Source organism: Meleagris gallopavo, chromosome 14 (assembly GCF_905368555.1).
Source record: "Meleagris gallopavo chromosome 14, MGAL_WU_HG_1.1, whole genome shotgun sequence".
Taxonomy (NCBI): domain Eukaryota; kingdom Metazoa; phylum Chordata; class Aves; order Galliformes; family Phasianidae; genus Meleagris; species Meleagris gallopavo.
The window spans coordinates 7,068,599-7,084,806 of record NC_139417.1 but is presented as its reverse complement, the minus strand read 5'-3'; the positions used below and the strand labels follow the sequence as shown (position 1 = coordinate 7,084,806).

The 16,208-nt window shown below is 37.9% G+C and overlaps 1 protein-coding gene and 1 pseudogene across 1 annotated transcript; one reads left to right on the top strand and one right to left on the bottom strand.

The window, feature by feature from the left end:
* LOC146543409 (uncharacterized) overlaps positions 1–11,956 on the bottom strand; it is a 67,101-nt pseudogene extending 55,145 nt beyond the window's left edge.
* Positions 11,957–12,010: 54 nt separating this feature from the next.
* SELENOK (selenoprotein K) lies at positions 12,011–16,066 on the top strand. Its single transcript, NM_001308659.1, is given in 5 exon segments — positions 12,011–12,043; positions 12,465–12,555; positions 13,560–13,640; positions 14,228–14,320; positions 15,781–16,066. Coding segments are annotated over 5 exon segments (288 nt in total). The 5' UTR covers positions 12,011–12,024; the 3' UTR covers positions 15,785–16,066.
* Positions 16,067–16,208: the final 142 nt, after the last annotated feature.

Here is a 16,208-nt window from a genome sequence, read left to right as displayed (position 1 = left end):
GGACAGTACACTTTAAAAAAAAACACATTTAAAAAGTAAAGGTCATCCCAAATTTAAAACCGAAGCTAAGCTGCACATCAGAAAAGGACTATTGCCAGAAGTATAGATGAGAGTTTACAATATGGAATCTGTGGAACCCATCTGGGTAGCGTATGAGAAAAACCTCATTCTTCTTCAGTATGCATCAAGTCAGATCATTCTGCTGAACTGTGAAAGTTCACTCTTTGGTTTATTTCTAGATATAAACTACTACAGACATACGCTATCAAAGGCTTCCAAGAGCAAAAAAAAAAAAAAATCAGGTTTAGAGCAGAGAGTTTATTAAGGTAATGTAGTTTATGCTGTGCATCAGAGTAGAAAGTGGAAAAAGAAGCTGATCTCTATCTAAAACTACTATAATTTTTCCAAAATATATGTTAGGGAATGAAGCAGCTATGAAAGAAGTTAATACAATCTACTGCTCCACACCGGGAGACAGCAACAATTTTGTATTCAATTCATTCTGACCCCACAGGGGTTGGAATTCAGCATAATTAGACATCTACATGATTTTCTACACACAGAACATGAACTGGGAAAGGACTTAATAGAGCATTCACCAGTCCACTCTAGTTCTGTTTGAGCACTCTTTTTGCTATTTGCTATGAACGATCAGTCTATTCTGATTTCTATGAAGATACATACAAGGTTTTAATAGAAAGCCAGCAGACCAAAATTGACAGCCAGAAGTGCTCTCTATTATTACCCCTGAAAATCATTCCAGGCCTAATAACTCAGGTACTATTTTGTTGTTCCACTGCAGAGCAAACTACACAAACTGTGGCTTACTTACATACTTCCTACAGCTCCCCTCCCCACAAGGTCCCTATGCACAATCTGCTAGCTGCAAACTGTCTGTGCTCCCACATGGTAAAAGCTTTGTGCGTCCTTTCCCATATTCCTGTTGAATTCCCCTGCTCTCATCCTCTTCACATTGCAAGGGAACCTCATGATCTCCACGGTAACCTTTTGGCCCATTCCTCTGACTCTGTTGTTAATTTCCCTATTTCTTTCAGATGAGAGGAGTACAAGTTTTTGGAGCTTGTGCTTTCGCATCATTAAGTTAAGAACTCCCACCTTAGAGTAATGAATATATTCTAACCTTAGCAGAAATGGGTTTACAGACTAATTTCCACTCTAGTTCCTAAGACTTTTACACGTGTCATGGTGGGTGGACTTAAACCCTTGAGATTTCTGTATCTGATCTCAGTTGGGAGATTTTTAATAAAGTAACAGGGATGTGTATTCCATGTTTGTGGAATTTTTTAGGAATTACTTCAAACATACAATACATATTCTCCCCGCCTTAACTTCAAAAGAAGTCCAAGTACTTATTCTCCTAAGAGCAAATAGATGCATATTTGAAACTAAGATTTCAATTCAGACATTTCTTACTCTTGTTCTCACATATGAAAGATGAGAGTGGTGCTTGACTGATGCTTATGTTAATGAAGAGATGCATTTCTTTCCTTACAGTAAGTCCCTAGCATAAGGATGTTTTTGTACATATAAGTCCACTTCCTTTATCAAATATACTTGAAATAAGATTAGAAACCACTACACCAAGTGCTACTTGAATAACTGTTTCTGTAGGTTCATTACTGTGTAAAGGACCTCAGAATCATTCCCCAAGTCCTGTAGAACGAAATCCACTTACAGGGATCCCTGAAGATCTCTAAACAAAATCTATTTTCCAACAATGGACTAATTTTCTCTATGGTTTTTGCCACAATTTAAGTTATTTCTTTAAAAAAGTTTCACATATTTATAAATCTTCTTACTGTTGACTCACTGAGCACCTTCAGATACCCCTTATATCCTTTTCCAGCCATTCTCAATTGTTCCCACTAAATAGCCAGCCTTGAGTAATCTTTTGAATAAGAAATTTTGAGAATTATTTGATGACTTTTTCTGAATTATCTTGAAATATCCTTTACAGAATGTATAGGCAGCTTTCTCTTTTATTTCAGACAGACTGAAAAGTCACCTAAAGGAACATCCATCAGGAAAGTAAACAAACATCAACTTTCCCCTGCAAACACACACACCCACCCACCCCTGGCTAACCACCAACAGGTTCACAAATTATGGACCTAGAGACTCTTGCTACCATTTCAGTAGGAGTTATAAGTGACTAAGGGATATAGGATTGATTTTTCCCCCCCTTACTGGCTCAGTTCCTAGTACAAGAAACAGCTGAGTAATATCTTGAGAATTAAAGAAGCATTAATATACTCTGTGATTCAAGTGAATGGTAAGCATCAGTATCTTACCTAAATAAGGTAAATGCAGTAGGGAGAACATGATGACAGTGTTAAAGTTAATGATCCAGTGTAATAGTATTTAAAATAGATTTGACACTAGCTTAATCATGTTAATTGCTACATTGGACAACTGAAGAACAGTGAATACACTGTCCCTGAATGTCCCGACACAGCATCTTGTCTGTTATCTTACAGGTGCAGTGACTTTCATGATCTTCAGGTAACCAGAACTTCAAGAGCACTTAGTTTGCCCTGCTACATCAGCTAACTGTGAATTATTAAACTGAATAGTCCTCTTTTTCTATTCTGTTTTTAAATACTCAGTAAAGTATCCTTAAAAAGCAATCTGCCTCTTTCCTAATCACAGCAGTACTGGCCAAGGATATTTCCAAGGAGAGGAAAATGTCATCCAGTGCTACTGCTCTAGGATAGCTGGCACTCTGCTTAAAAATATGTACTTCTAGTTCTTTCAGGATGACACTTTTGAGGTTTGACAGAAGGCACCAGCAGCCGTTCCTGAGGAAGTAACCCCATGCACACCTCAGCTCTGTCGCAGTCAAAGCAGTCTGGGAGTTTCACACATTCTTTTTAGTGTGTAGTTTCAAGATGATTTTGTGCAATTATACTGTGGTTCCAGAGCAGCTTATTAATGATTAATACTGCAGCCTCACACTGCTCACAGCCAGCTGAAGAGCCGGATGTTTTCTAGTAGTCTCAGACTAAGTATATAAATAAATTCATAGTCCCATATCTTCTCCTTCCCCAAGACTACCTAGCTCTCCTGAGACTTCAAACAACACGTGGCAGTTCCCACAATTCCTTCAGAGACCCAGAAACAAAAGAATGAGATCAATGAGAAAAAAAAGAAGATAAATAGTGCTGCCCTCCATGCAACCATGGAAAAGACTTGGTAGTTCTGAACTATACCAGAATACTATAAAATAAAAACAGATCATGTCTGACAGCACTCAGAACTCATTTAGTTAATAATAATAAAGATTTCTCAATCAGGAGATGTGCCAGGAAAGTCTGAAAGAGACTTCACATAACCTGTTACCACAGCCTTTAGGTATACAAAGCACGATCCTTCACAGAATGAAGAGAGGTAAGGATTAGAATCAAATTTCTCCTGATAAAATGAACAGATTCAAATGAAAATAAGACAGACATATACTAATAACAACATACATAAGATAATTAAACAGGTAGTTTTGGAGAATAAAGAGGAAACTTTAGCCTTTTTAATTAGATAAAGGTTTGCTTGGAAAAGAAAAACCTTATTTGCTGATTTCTTTAGCATGTTCGCTGCATTAGATGGAGCCAGTACATTTCAAAAAGGAAATTTGTATTTGTTTAGACCTCAAGGGGCACTAAAAACTAGAACTAAACCCAAGAAGAAAAAACAATAGTTATCTTTCATGTCAAGTTCCAGATTCTGCTTTATTTTACCTCTTTCTCCATAAAGGCAGTTAAGATTGTATAAAGGACTACCCATAGATTGCTTGAGAAGCCTTTTGATTGTATCCAAGGTCACAGACTTGAAGTAGGCCACACATCTTCCAGATTTTTTTCTGCTTACACTATCATATTATGTTTTTGCAAGCATTCTCTCTTAAAGGAAAGAATCTGCTGTCAGCAAGTGCACTATTTTCTGCTAAGTCATTCCACCACCTTGCAACGACATTTGAAAACATAAAGCTGATTTATAACAACATTTTACAACTAGTGCAGCATTTTGTTGTAAGTGAGATGAGCACAATACATCAATATGCAAAGAGTAGGAAAGGTGCTGCAAAAGCACTGGCACCAATCTTTAGAATTTCAGAGTCACAGCAGGCTCAGGAGTTCAAAGTCCCTCATGATTTTGGAAAAACACATTCTGATGAGAGAATGATCAAAGCTTAAGAGCTCTGTAAAGACTCTACCTGAAGAACTCTGAATTAGAACAATTACACTGACTTCATAATATAGAGAAAACTGCGTGTAACATGTGTAATAACTTCTTCAGCCAAGAGAGATCTATCTTTTCCTTGTACAAGCCAGTAAAAGTCACAACACTGTCTCACAGAAATCATTCCAGTTACTCATGGAGGCTTAAAGAGCCATACAGACATTTACTTCAAAGGAAGTGCCCACAGACTTCAGAGGAATAACTTAGCATGAGGTGAGACTTCAGTGCCATTCACAGCAGTAGAGGATATAAGTAGCTGTACCATAGACATTAACACTTATGCATAAAGCCCTTTCATTCTGCCTTGTTTCTGTTTTATTTCTTAACCCAACTATTTCATTCTTACCAATTGCTACTGCAGGTGCCATAAGTTATCAGAGGAATGAATAATTTGGAGGGCATTCATTATTACAGATAATGCATTGCAAAGAATACCCACACTGTACAGTCAATTGACAGAAGTTTAAGGAAGGGCAAGAAAAAAACCCACAATTTCCAGAAAGATGTAAAGAAATTCATTTTATCTTGTTTTATACTGAAGTGCTGAGATGACTATCAGTTCCAACAATACAAAGTCTCTACAACAAGAACCACAGTACAAAATTAAAGTTTTTCCCCCTCACATTTAATATCTATCAAGTCTATTCTGAAGCTATTATATTACCAGAGAACCAGCTGCACAGAGGGAAAGTTTGCATGATGAAATAGAGAGGACTGCAATCCCTCTTCTGTCCCTTTTAATTTTGGTTTTTCAAATGATGAGAGAAACTCAGGTGGAAAGATATGCTCTGCATGTCTGCCCATGTGGCAGAGAGGAAAATGTAATTGATTATTCTTATTAAGGAAATGGGTTTTTGCCAGAAGCATCAAGTTTATTCAGTTTCATCCTTAAAATGTAATATACAGCATAGTTAAATATTCTAACTTCATTTCATACATAGCTTGAACTGACCATAAGCATTTCAACAATCACAAAAATGAAGAGTGCAATATCAACTTAATTAGAAAATTAATGGAAAGAGAGGGAAGGATGCTGTAATCAGGAATCTGGATCTTTAAGTACTGATAATCTGTACACTATCACCACTTCTGCCTGTAAAAGCTGCCTCAAGATCATCAAAAGGGAATCGTGGATAGAAAAAGGCAGATATACTCAGCATAAAGAGACTCAAACAATGGTTTTGGAGAGCAAAATTCTGCCTTCCAGTTTTTCTTGTAGATCAGTTTTAAAGAACAGATCTCTGTGAATGATCGTTCTCTGCAGAAATACTACCTTGTGGGTACCCAAATGCTAGATATGTTATTAATGTAGGATTTGCAAGTGTACCAGACTCTGCTCAAGCTAATGTTCAGGAAAGATACAGAACAACACAAGCAATTTACCCAATGAAAGAGGTCTTCAGATTTTGCATTATTGGTTAAAAAAAGTCTATGAATAGACATTTATGGTTGTGCCCCCAGAGTATATGTGATTTTCATTAGTATAGCAGGAATGTACTACTAGCTATACAAATTAGGTAGTTTAGTATCAAATGATACAATTTGCATGCAAAAGCATAGATTGCATATGCTACTAAAATCTCATTTTATTAAGTGTAGTGTTGTAGTCATGTGTCATCTTAAAAACAGCTATAGGAAATAAGCCTTTAAGCAAAGAAAAAGAAAGCAAGTCAAATCAACATAGTGCTGTCAAGCAAAGAAATACATCTGCAAATTGAAGGCAACAGTGTCACTTTCGAGGCACAGACAGCTACTAACTCAAAGTAACAAAAAGAAAGTTAAGAAGCTATTACTGAAGTATCTGTCTCTCTGGGACAGCTATAATTGGCAAAAGAAAGCAACCTGACAAAACATAGCTCACTGGTTCCAGAATTTAGATTACGCCTTGCAGCATTAAACAAGTGAAGTCAGATGGGGCCACTCACATTGCAGCAGGACAGTGAGAGATGGCCAAAACTACTCACATATATATATATATATTTCAAGAGGAGAATCTGTAATCTGTAAACAAGTACTTTCTAAAGCCTATTAGTCTAATAATGCACTGTTATCTACTACAAATTCAATGATTTGGAAGCTTCCTTCATACCATTTTAGTTCTCATTTCTCTGTTCAGCACAGCAGTGATTCATGTACCTGGCTAACAGCCTAGAAGAAAATCTTCTAACATTAAGGATGAAGACGACTGAATGAATCTTTTTGAAACTGAAAAATAGGCAGAACAGGGAGCCAAAATATTCCAGGTGGAACTAAAAGCAAAAAGGAATCGTATCTTTACCCTTTCTCTCTCCTTCTTAATGATTCAAAAGTTGTAACAGCTTGAAGGGATCAGTAAGGATTTTCAAGATAAGGAAACACTCAATAGAACTTGGTTACCAACCGACTCCTGCTTATCTTGCTGCCACACACCTAGGGATCTTCTGCTTGGTGAAGAGCAGCAATATCTCAGGCTGGCACCCTTGTTCTTTGTGTACTCTGGCAGCTGTACGGAGATTCAAATACTGATCACTTTCCCTTTTTTACAAGTTGGGAAAGTGCTGGGTAAAGGCTGGCCTAGAGCCTTGTTGCAGATGGGAAACGCTCAGGAATATTTTCTTCATGAGTCACACCCAACTAAAACTCTTTACAAATGACATCCAATATCATTTGGAGAATTTCTAATAGATTACATAGCCTGGCTATCCTGACAGTATCAACATCAATTGATTGAAGAAGCAGGTTAATCCCAACTAATAAGAATCAGGTGCATTTTTGTTCAAAATGCTTACATTTTCACATCTGCACTTGACTTCATTCATAAGATTGACTTGAACTGATGCTTAGTGCTGCTGATTAGAACTGAATCTTACATTACTTCTCCTTAGAAAGAAGTTAGACAAACACTCCTATGATAGCACATGGGAACTTTATTAATGATGAAAAAAGTTACAGGCTTTGTCATTCATTTGCTAACTAACTTTGAGGAAACAAGTTTTACTTACGGTAGACCTACCTGATGCTTATTTTTCCTACCTACTGTAGGTAAAAAGAAAAATATTGAACATACCTATGTTATGCTTCCAATTTATTTTTTTAATATGCATTTTACTACCATTTTGGATGCTGAAATATTTCTGTAAATGTTTGTGTGTTGCCTTGCTTTTTAACTATCTACATTCATCCTACTGCTGTCACATTTTCATTTGTTTGAAATAGCCACAAGTGGTAACAAAAATAGGATTTTGCAAGCACACATCAGAGTTCTTGGTCTCTCTCATCTGACATAAAACAAGATAAAAAAAGCACACAGAAATATATGTGCAAGTATACTGCACTAAGCAAAAAGTCTTCAATGTCAAAAGATATAGTAGAAGTTAATTATGCATCCAGAAGGAAATTTGAACCTGTTTCCACAGTATCTTTCCCTTTGTCATCTATAATATATACAGAAGAAGTTTGTAGGGTCTTGACTTAAGCTGGGAAACATGACCCTCTAGCAAACTCCCAAAATAATTTATCTATATAATCAACACCATTTCTTAATCTAGTAAGAATTTGACACTTACACTTGACAAGTTTCTAGCAGATTAGCAATTTTTATGTAAGGCAGAAGCCAAACATATTACGACCAACTCGATAGAAAATTTGCGCTGTGATTTAAGAAAGCAGTTCTTGTTATTTGACACGCTGCCACCTAACGGCTATTCGAAGTATCAGCACCACTCAATGTTCCCGAGTGAATGGGATGCCTTTTTTTCCACTACTGCTCCTGCAGTTTGGCCACTTACAGACTACATCTGCAGGCAACACGTAGCAGACTTTTCCCTTTGGACAGAAGAATATGGAAGCTTCTTCCTAGAATTTCAAATAACTTCAAAACCAAGGATTTCGTGTTACCCAGAGCTCAAGGCTTTGTTACCATGAAAAGTATGTAACATCACAGAAAGTTATGTGTTCCTATACAGATATGCTGTTATCTAATTAGCAAAATAAACATAAAGGCAATCTTTTGACATTACTTCAGAATATATTTGCTTTCAGACCAGTAACCATAGTAATCTTACACCAAAGCCTCATCATGTTTGTTACTCAGACACTAACAAATAGGATAATGAAAGCAGATCTCAGACACACTCTCACTGGAACACCTGGCTTCTGACCCAAGTGGGGGGAAAAACAGTTCTTAGCATGAAGAGTTTGTTTTCTTGACCTGGTTTTGTGCTTAGATCAGAGCTCCCGATTTTGCAAAACACATCTTCAAGATGAAATTTGCATGAGCTACCTTCCCCTTTAACTAAAGCCCTACAGTACAAATAAGGATATACTTGACTAAAGCAAAAAAAAAAAAAATAGAAAAAGTAGTTTTCTAATCATTTATTCAGAACTGAAGCTTATCTAAACAGATAACACGTTTAAAATTTTGACTTCAAGTCAACATTATTTTGTTCTAAGGAGAGCAGAATTTTAGCTCTTTCACACATGCACACATAACATATACATATATCTATTTCTGAAGAAAGCTGTTAAATAAAATGGAATAATGTAGCATATCACCTGAATTTCATCTTTAAAGATGCAAGGAACAGTCCACATTTGTAATTTAGTTTTGCATTTGGAAGACCTTCCTCCTTTAATACATAAAGCATTAACTGTGTATGCAGAAGGCAAGTATGACAAAACAATTCAAACTTCAATTTCGCATGTTGAAACAATTGAAAGCACAGCAATGAAAGCAGAGTAGTAAAGTCTTAGGGCACAGCAAGTGAGGACATACTCAAAGACAGCAGCCATAGACACAAAAACAAAAGAAAACAGCCACTTACCTTCAGAAGGCCACATACATACAGGGATCTCCAGCAAAATACCCTTGCCTCCACTATCAACCCTTAAATAAAGTCGGGGAAGGGGTGGATCCTGGCTCCATCCCCTCCAGTCACTCAGGTGCATTGCATTGCATGCACCTGAGCTCCCCTGGGTTGGCCCTGCCTTCCCACCAGGTGCTCAATCACTGGTTCAGGCCATGACTCAGCATTTCCACTACACATTTCCTTTTAAATTATGTGATGAGAAGAAATTCTACGGGTTAGCAAAAAAAAAAAAAAAAAACCACCACAAAAACCACCACTGTACAGCTATTTACCACTAAAAATGACGACATCTCCCTAGTTTCCACATTGCTCGTACATTAACTTTTAAAACTGAACAGTAACTGCCTGGTTTCATTTCCTAAATGAATCCAGCCATTTTGTATTTCTGTTTAGAACTTCAAAAATGCCTCCTGCTGTGTTTCAAGAGCAGGTGTACTGCTGCTGCTGTCCTCTTAACTCCCCAGCAACAGGCACCCAGACTGAAAGCACAAGGGAGGGTCAAAGAGTATCAGAGACACAGTAACAGTTGTTTCCCCAGAGCCCACCCTGGGAGGGAGTAGCTGCTGGGAGCAAGTGGCTAGGGCAGGGCAGCCACCATTAAATAGTTTCAACCAGAGCTTTTGTCTCCATATGCTTCATCAGCAGCACCATAGAGCTTAAAGGCACAAGTAATTCCTCACATTCCTATTTTCTAGCCTGTTCTTGACACAAATACAGACCAACAGATAGTGTGCTTAATAACACTATGCTACAATTGATTTTTAACCATACCTTTTAAAAGTCACACTTTCATGTCCAAATCTCAAAGATGTACATAAATAAAAAATTAGTGCATATTTGAACAATTAAAAACTGTCACAAATGCTTACATTTTCACATATCATTTTATGTAGCGATGTATAATCAATGGATATACAGATGGTATAGTATATCCAGGAGCTTGGCTAATGTAATTATCATACTGAAGTAAGAAAAGAAAGACACTCACCCTATCCCAGGCTCGTGAAATAGACTCCAGTGAAGCAGATCTCCACAAGAGATCCTTCCCCCCGGCAGTCAGCTCTTAAATGGGTCTAGGAGAGGTGCAGCCAGGCTCCACCCCTTCCTGCAGCACAGGTGAATTGCCTCCACCTGTGCTCCCGTGGCTGACTCACTGCTCGCCTCAGGTGATTAATCAGAGGTTCAGGCCGTGATTCAGCAGCCCCGTACAAGTGGTAACTTATTTTTACTACTCTTAATTACCTGGATGTGCTGACAAAATTTATCTACACTAGGAATACAAAATGGCAAGTAATCTGAGTTCAAAAAATATATTTCTTTAATAGATATATATTGTATTGATCAAAAATACATTTCACATAGAACGTTTGTATTGTAATTATCTAAATTATGACATTGAAATGAAAAGTTAATGAAATAAACCAAGACCACCTCACATACAATTTAACCTTTTAAACATAACCATTTACTTTTTTGTTGTGTTTGTTTTGTTGTCATTTGAAAAACAAAAGATACATTGTTCCCTTCCACAGGACTAACATGTTCCTTCTGAAATTCAATACTTAAAAAGTAGGAATGAGCTGTTCAAAATGTTGTTAGAAGAGTTTGTGCAGGACAGTATCAACCGCATAAAGAGTGTAAGTTGGTGTGGAATCATTACTTGATCTTATTCATGTTTGCTACCATGTTTCTGTCTAAACTACAGTGAAAAGTTTGGACTTTACATCTGCTTGTCATAGAATCATAGAAACACAAGGTTGGAAAAGACCTATAAGGACAACAGCAGATTTTTACACAGGTAAGAGTCATTTTGTGTATGTTTTCAGCACATCGTAAAATTTACGATACCTACTTTATGACAACTTATTGCCTCTATGTTTCCATTGCCATCAGCTCTGCGTTCATGTTCTTCTTGGCAAACGTATCTACAGCTTGTGCAACAGCTCTCTAAGCATAGGTAATTTGGTAGTTGTTTCAAAGCCTGTTGAAAAAAAAAAAACAAAATCATTGAAAAGGAAGATGATGTCATTTTCACATTTTAGCACATAAACAAATGAGTGTGCACTTGACGCATACCTTCCCTTAGCACTGTTATTTCAGGATCGTTTGACAATATCTTTTTTAAGTAACACATTCCCTTTCCACACACACTTAGTATTTACACAACAATATCCCCTAACACATAGTACTAAATCTGCAATGCCTTCCGTAAATTAAAAGTACACCAATACATCTTCCATGCTTTGTATGTTTCCATTTATCTGGATTCACTCAGACTAGAAAAACGATGCTGAAGTGACTGAATTTCTGCTGCTCTTCCACACCTTCTTACTTTGTTCTGCAGTTTCTAAGCTGAAAATTTGCTATTATTTGAAAAAAATATATATGTTGCAAGCATACCTAATTAAGAAAAGGACTGGATGCTGTCCCTGAAGAATTTCAACATACGGCTTGCATTTATTTTTGCATTTATAAATTTGTGCATTTAACCACAAAGCACCCACTATTTTCTAAACCCTTTCGTTTTTCCCCATTTGTTGAATGGTGGATTAGCTAAGTCTTGTCTCAGCCACAAATCTTTTATTTTATGCACGTTTCTACAGATACTTTTCTTCCACAGTTGCTTTCGATCTAAACAGAAGAGCTCGCTGTGACGGAATAACGCCTCGAGCTCCGGCCCGCCACGAGGCAGCTGAAGGGCCGCCCGAAAGGCGGGCTGCGCGCAGCAGCACCAGGCACACGCGTCCCGCCCAGCGCCGCCGCACCGCCCACCCCGTTCCCTTCGGCCCCGTCAGCTGGAAGCGCGGAGCCTGCACTACGGCTGCGCAGCGCCCACAGCCGCCCGTTCTGGGCATGCGCGGGTGGGACGCGCACGCTCCGTAGGCAGGGGCAGGTGACGGGGCAGCGGTAGGAGGGCGCCGCGATGGTGTACATATCTAACGGTGAGCGGCGGCTGTCGGGAAGGGGCGGTAGCGTTGCAGGCAGTGGCTGCTGTGGGGTGGCTTTGTGGTCCGGCCTTGAGCAGCAGCTTCTCTTGGTGGGGCGAGGGGTGCGGGCCGGAGCTGCAGCGGACCCCTTCCCGCACCTCCAGCTCTACAACGCGTCGTCCCCGCCCTGCCCCCCCAGCCCCCCACGCTGCTCCTTGCCCGGCGTGTGTTCTTGTGCGCGCTTGTGCTCGGATGCAGCGTCTGACGCTCCACTCCAACTGTTCCAAGCACTGCGTGCTCATACTCCCTTAGGTAAACCTTTAGGCGTGGGGTGTAGTGGGTGTAGTGCTCCATCGTGTCTGGATTCGGTTTCAAGTTGTGTACTGATGTAATTCAATAAACAGTGCTGAATGTTTCCTGTCTTGCCACGTAACAGGACAAGTTCTGGATAACCGGAGCCGGGCTCCTTGGAGCTTGTCATCCATAACAGATTTCTTCTGGTCGATAGCAGACTTTGTAGTTATGTTGTAAGTAAAAAAAAAAACCCAACAAACTATTCTTTTGATGAACTTTATTTAAACTTGTCATATGTTGATGCTGATAAGTACTATCGGTAACACAGTCCCACAAAAACACTGGATTTATTCTTAGCATTCCGTAGGTACTATTCACACAGAGTTGTAGGGGCTGGAAGGACTTCTGGAGCTCCTTAAGTCCAACCCTTCTGCTAAAGCAGGTTCCCTACAGCAGGTTGCACAGGTTTCAAATATCTCCAGAGGAGAATCCACAGCTTCACCTGTTGCAGTGCTCCATCACTCCCCCAGTAAAGAAGTTTTTCCTTGAATTAATATGGAACTTCCTACGTTCAAGTTTGTGCCCATTGTTCTACTGCTGACTACCACTGACAAGGGTCTGGAAAAAAATCTATCAATGTTTTAATATGGTTACATAGTCTTGATTATGAAGCACTTGATGCACATATTTAATACAAAGTATATGAAAGCCAATACTAAAGAACTGGCAGTTCTTCCATTTCAGTAGTGCAAAAAGAAAAATTGCATGTATTTTTGTTAAGTTTCTAACAGCTGATCAAACTGAAGTATTACTTGGTGGATTTCTACAACCGACAATGGTTTCTTGCTGCATAAGAATACTCACATAGCAGTAATCTCATATGGCTTCTGGAGCATACAATGAAGAATCAGAGTTCTTTTGATGTCTTCAACAGTCCTTCATCATTTTAGTTACAGTTATATTACTTGCACTTTATTTAGTGCAAGAATAATGTTCAGTTTTAAATATTTGACAATTTGGTTTCTTTGAGCTGTATTGTTAATTGGAACTGTGTTACAATTTTATAATTCTGTGTAGGAGAAAAATTGCAAAGATTAAACAACAATAATCTTGACAAGATACTATTCATTCCTAACACTACTGGTTTTTTTAGCCCACCTCTTACCTTGAAGTCCCAAAATCTAGAAGCTGTGTTTAGCCATCCATTGAATATAACTACTCCTGTTTTGTTTTTCAGCTTCCAGAGCATTATTCAACCAGATTTGAGGAGAAGAGGCTACACATCTTCCTCCTACTTAGGACAAACTGATGGAAGAGGGTATTTTTCATATTCTCAATAGTTCTGCTTATCTTTTTTCACTGCCCCAGAAAAATGTCATAATGTGGTCATGATCATAGTCACAATTTGCATCAAATCAGGTCATGTCAGAGGACTAAGATGTTTGGTGTTTTTCTGCAGCATTTTGTATGAAACTTGTTGATAACAACACATAGTTTTGAATAGCTATAGTAGCAGTACAGTTTGATACAATTTTTTAGGGCTGCATTATAGATGTTTGTCTTTAAAATTTTTGTTTTGTTAGCCTTGCTTATATGATTTGCATGAAAAAGTCACTTTGTGTTAGATTTATCTATTTTAGACAAAACACTTTATTATGTGGATATAGACATTATAGCTACTGTATTTCTTTGTTCGTAATGGACAGCCTTACCTTTTTACAAAGTTGTGTAAAAGCATCACTTGCTTTTACAAGCAGCTACAAATTTTCACATCAAACTAAACAACTTTCTAAAGGCTTTATCAACCCAATTGCTATAGTTTAGATACTATGTTTTTATATTTCTAAATTAACTGAATGCCTATTAAATAGATTTTACTTTTCTTGCTTTTTTTTTTTTTTATAGGCCTCCAGGAAATCCTCGCCGTAGAATGGGCAGAATAAATCACTGGGGTGGAGGCCCCAGTCCACCACCAATGGCTGGAGGTGGATGAGGAAGGTAATTCCTTATCTCCACTATCCTAGTTTAGGTTTTTTTTAAAAAATTTTTTTTTTATTAACTCCTAGAGATAACAGTGATAATAGAGTTTAAGGTAGAGTTGAGTGCATTATCCTACTGTAAAGCAATGGAAAACATAGCAATAATTGCAGAGTAGCAAAGTCCTAGACTGCAGCAAGTGAGGGTGTGCTCATATACAACAGCTGTACACATAGAATCAAAGAAAAAAAAAATCCACTTACACTTGGAAGGTCTCAGGTAGGTAGGGATCTCCAGCAAGATACCCTTGCCTCCACTGCCAACCCTTAAATGAGGTTGCATACAGCCTTAAATTGCATTGCATACACCTGAGCTCACCTGGGTTGGCCCTGCCTTCCCACCAGGTGCTCAATCACTGCTTAAAGCCATGATTTAGCATTTCTGCTGCACCTACTTTTACAATAGTTACCAAGACAGGAAGAATAGAAGTGGATAGATACTTTCATTAACAGGGGAAAAAAAGTGTGTGTGAAGTAGTGTAGTATAAAGTTTTGGCACAGAAGTGATGAGCTTCTAATTGTCATTACATAGAAATAAGTATACAAAGCACAGAACAGATATTTAAACATAGCTGATAAAAAATGACTTAGCACTCAGTCTTTTTTGGTTGCTAATATTAAGTCCCATCCAGATCAGTAGTAACTGAAACTTTGTTTTTTTTCTAATTGTTATTGTATTACAGATGATACTTTTTGTTTAAGGGGGATTCCTAAAAATGGAAAGAAGGAGAAGTTGTTTAAAAAAAAAAAACTACTACTAAAATACATTTTCCACTGACAGTGCGATAGCTGTGCACATCTCAAATTGTAATATAGCACGAATCAGAATTGCTTAAAAAGGGAGGAAAAACCTTTCAAAAGCCCTATCCTAACATTACATTTCTTGTTACTGCCTGATAATTGTAATTCAAAATATGAATTCTGTTTTGTTAAGATGATGGGATTTTTATCTAACTTAATGTCTATATGGTTTAATTTACTTTAAGACTTAAGTAAGCTGCTCTTTTCATGAATTATTATTCATTATTGAAACAAAAGTTGAATGGAAAATGCGCATGCAGATGATAATACCAGTGAGTCTTGTGGCAAAAACTTCATACTCAAAACCAACCATTTGGTTGGCACACTTATATTTCAGTCTCCTCAGAAAAAAAGGAATAAATGCCTCTTCATTTTTATTTTTTTTTTCCATTTGGATTAGTTTTTTTCTTTCTGAACTAGTCATGAAACCAGCAGAGACAGTGGGGAGAGCTTTTGGAGGATAATGACAGTGTGTAACCTGCTCAGGATGAGAAGTTCCAAGCTTTTGGCAGGTCTCATTTAGCTAAATTAAAATCAGTTTTATTTTAAGATGGTTACTTATATCTTGCAAAGGAAGACCTTGTTGTTTTTAAACATGATGCAATTATTTTGTCTTTCTAGGTAAATGCCTGCTGTAAGAGGCAGGCAAAGGAGCATGCATGTTTGCAAGAAGAAAGGGAAGAGAGTTCAGTGGTGGACCAAATGAGTTTGGACGTTGTGAATGTGCATGTCTAACTGAGAACTGTTCTGCAGTATAAGCAGATTAATGAAGTTGTACTGGGAACTCCTTCAAGGATCCAGTGCAACTGAAGTGCAGTGTTATTAAATACATGTTTACTGTCTAAGTCTTTGTATAGTTTCTGAACATTTTACTGTAGTTGCAAAATAAATTGTATATGGCTTGTCAGAAGGCGGGCTCTTAATTTTTAGACAATCAAAAAGTTCTACTCAAAGCACAGTGAACACCTTCCTTGTCAAATGAGGATAAATATGTAATACTTACACATGACACAGAAGATCACTCAAAAATCACTTAAAGCAGTGCTTCC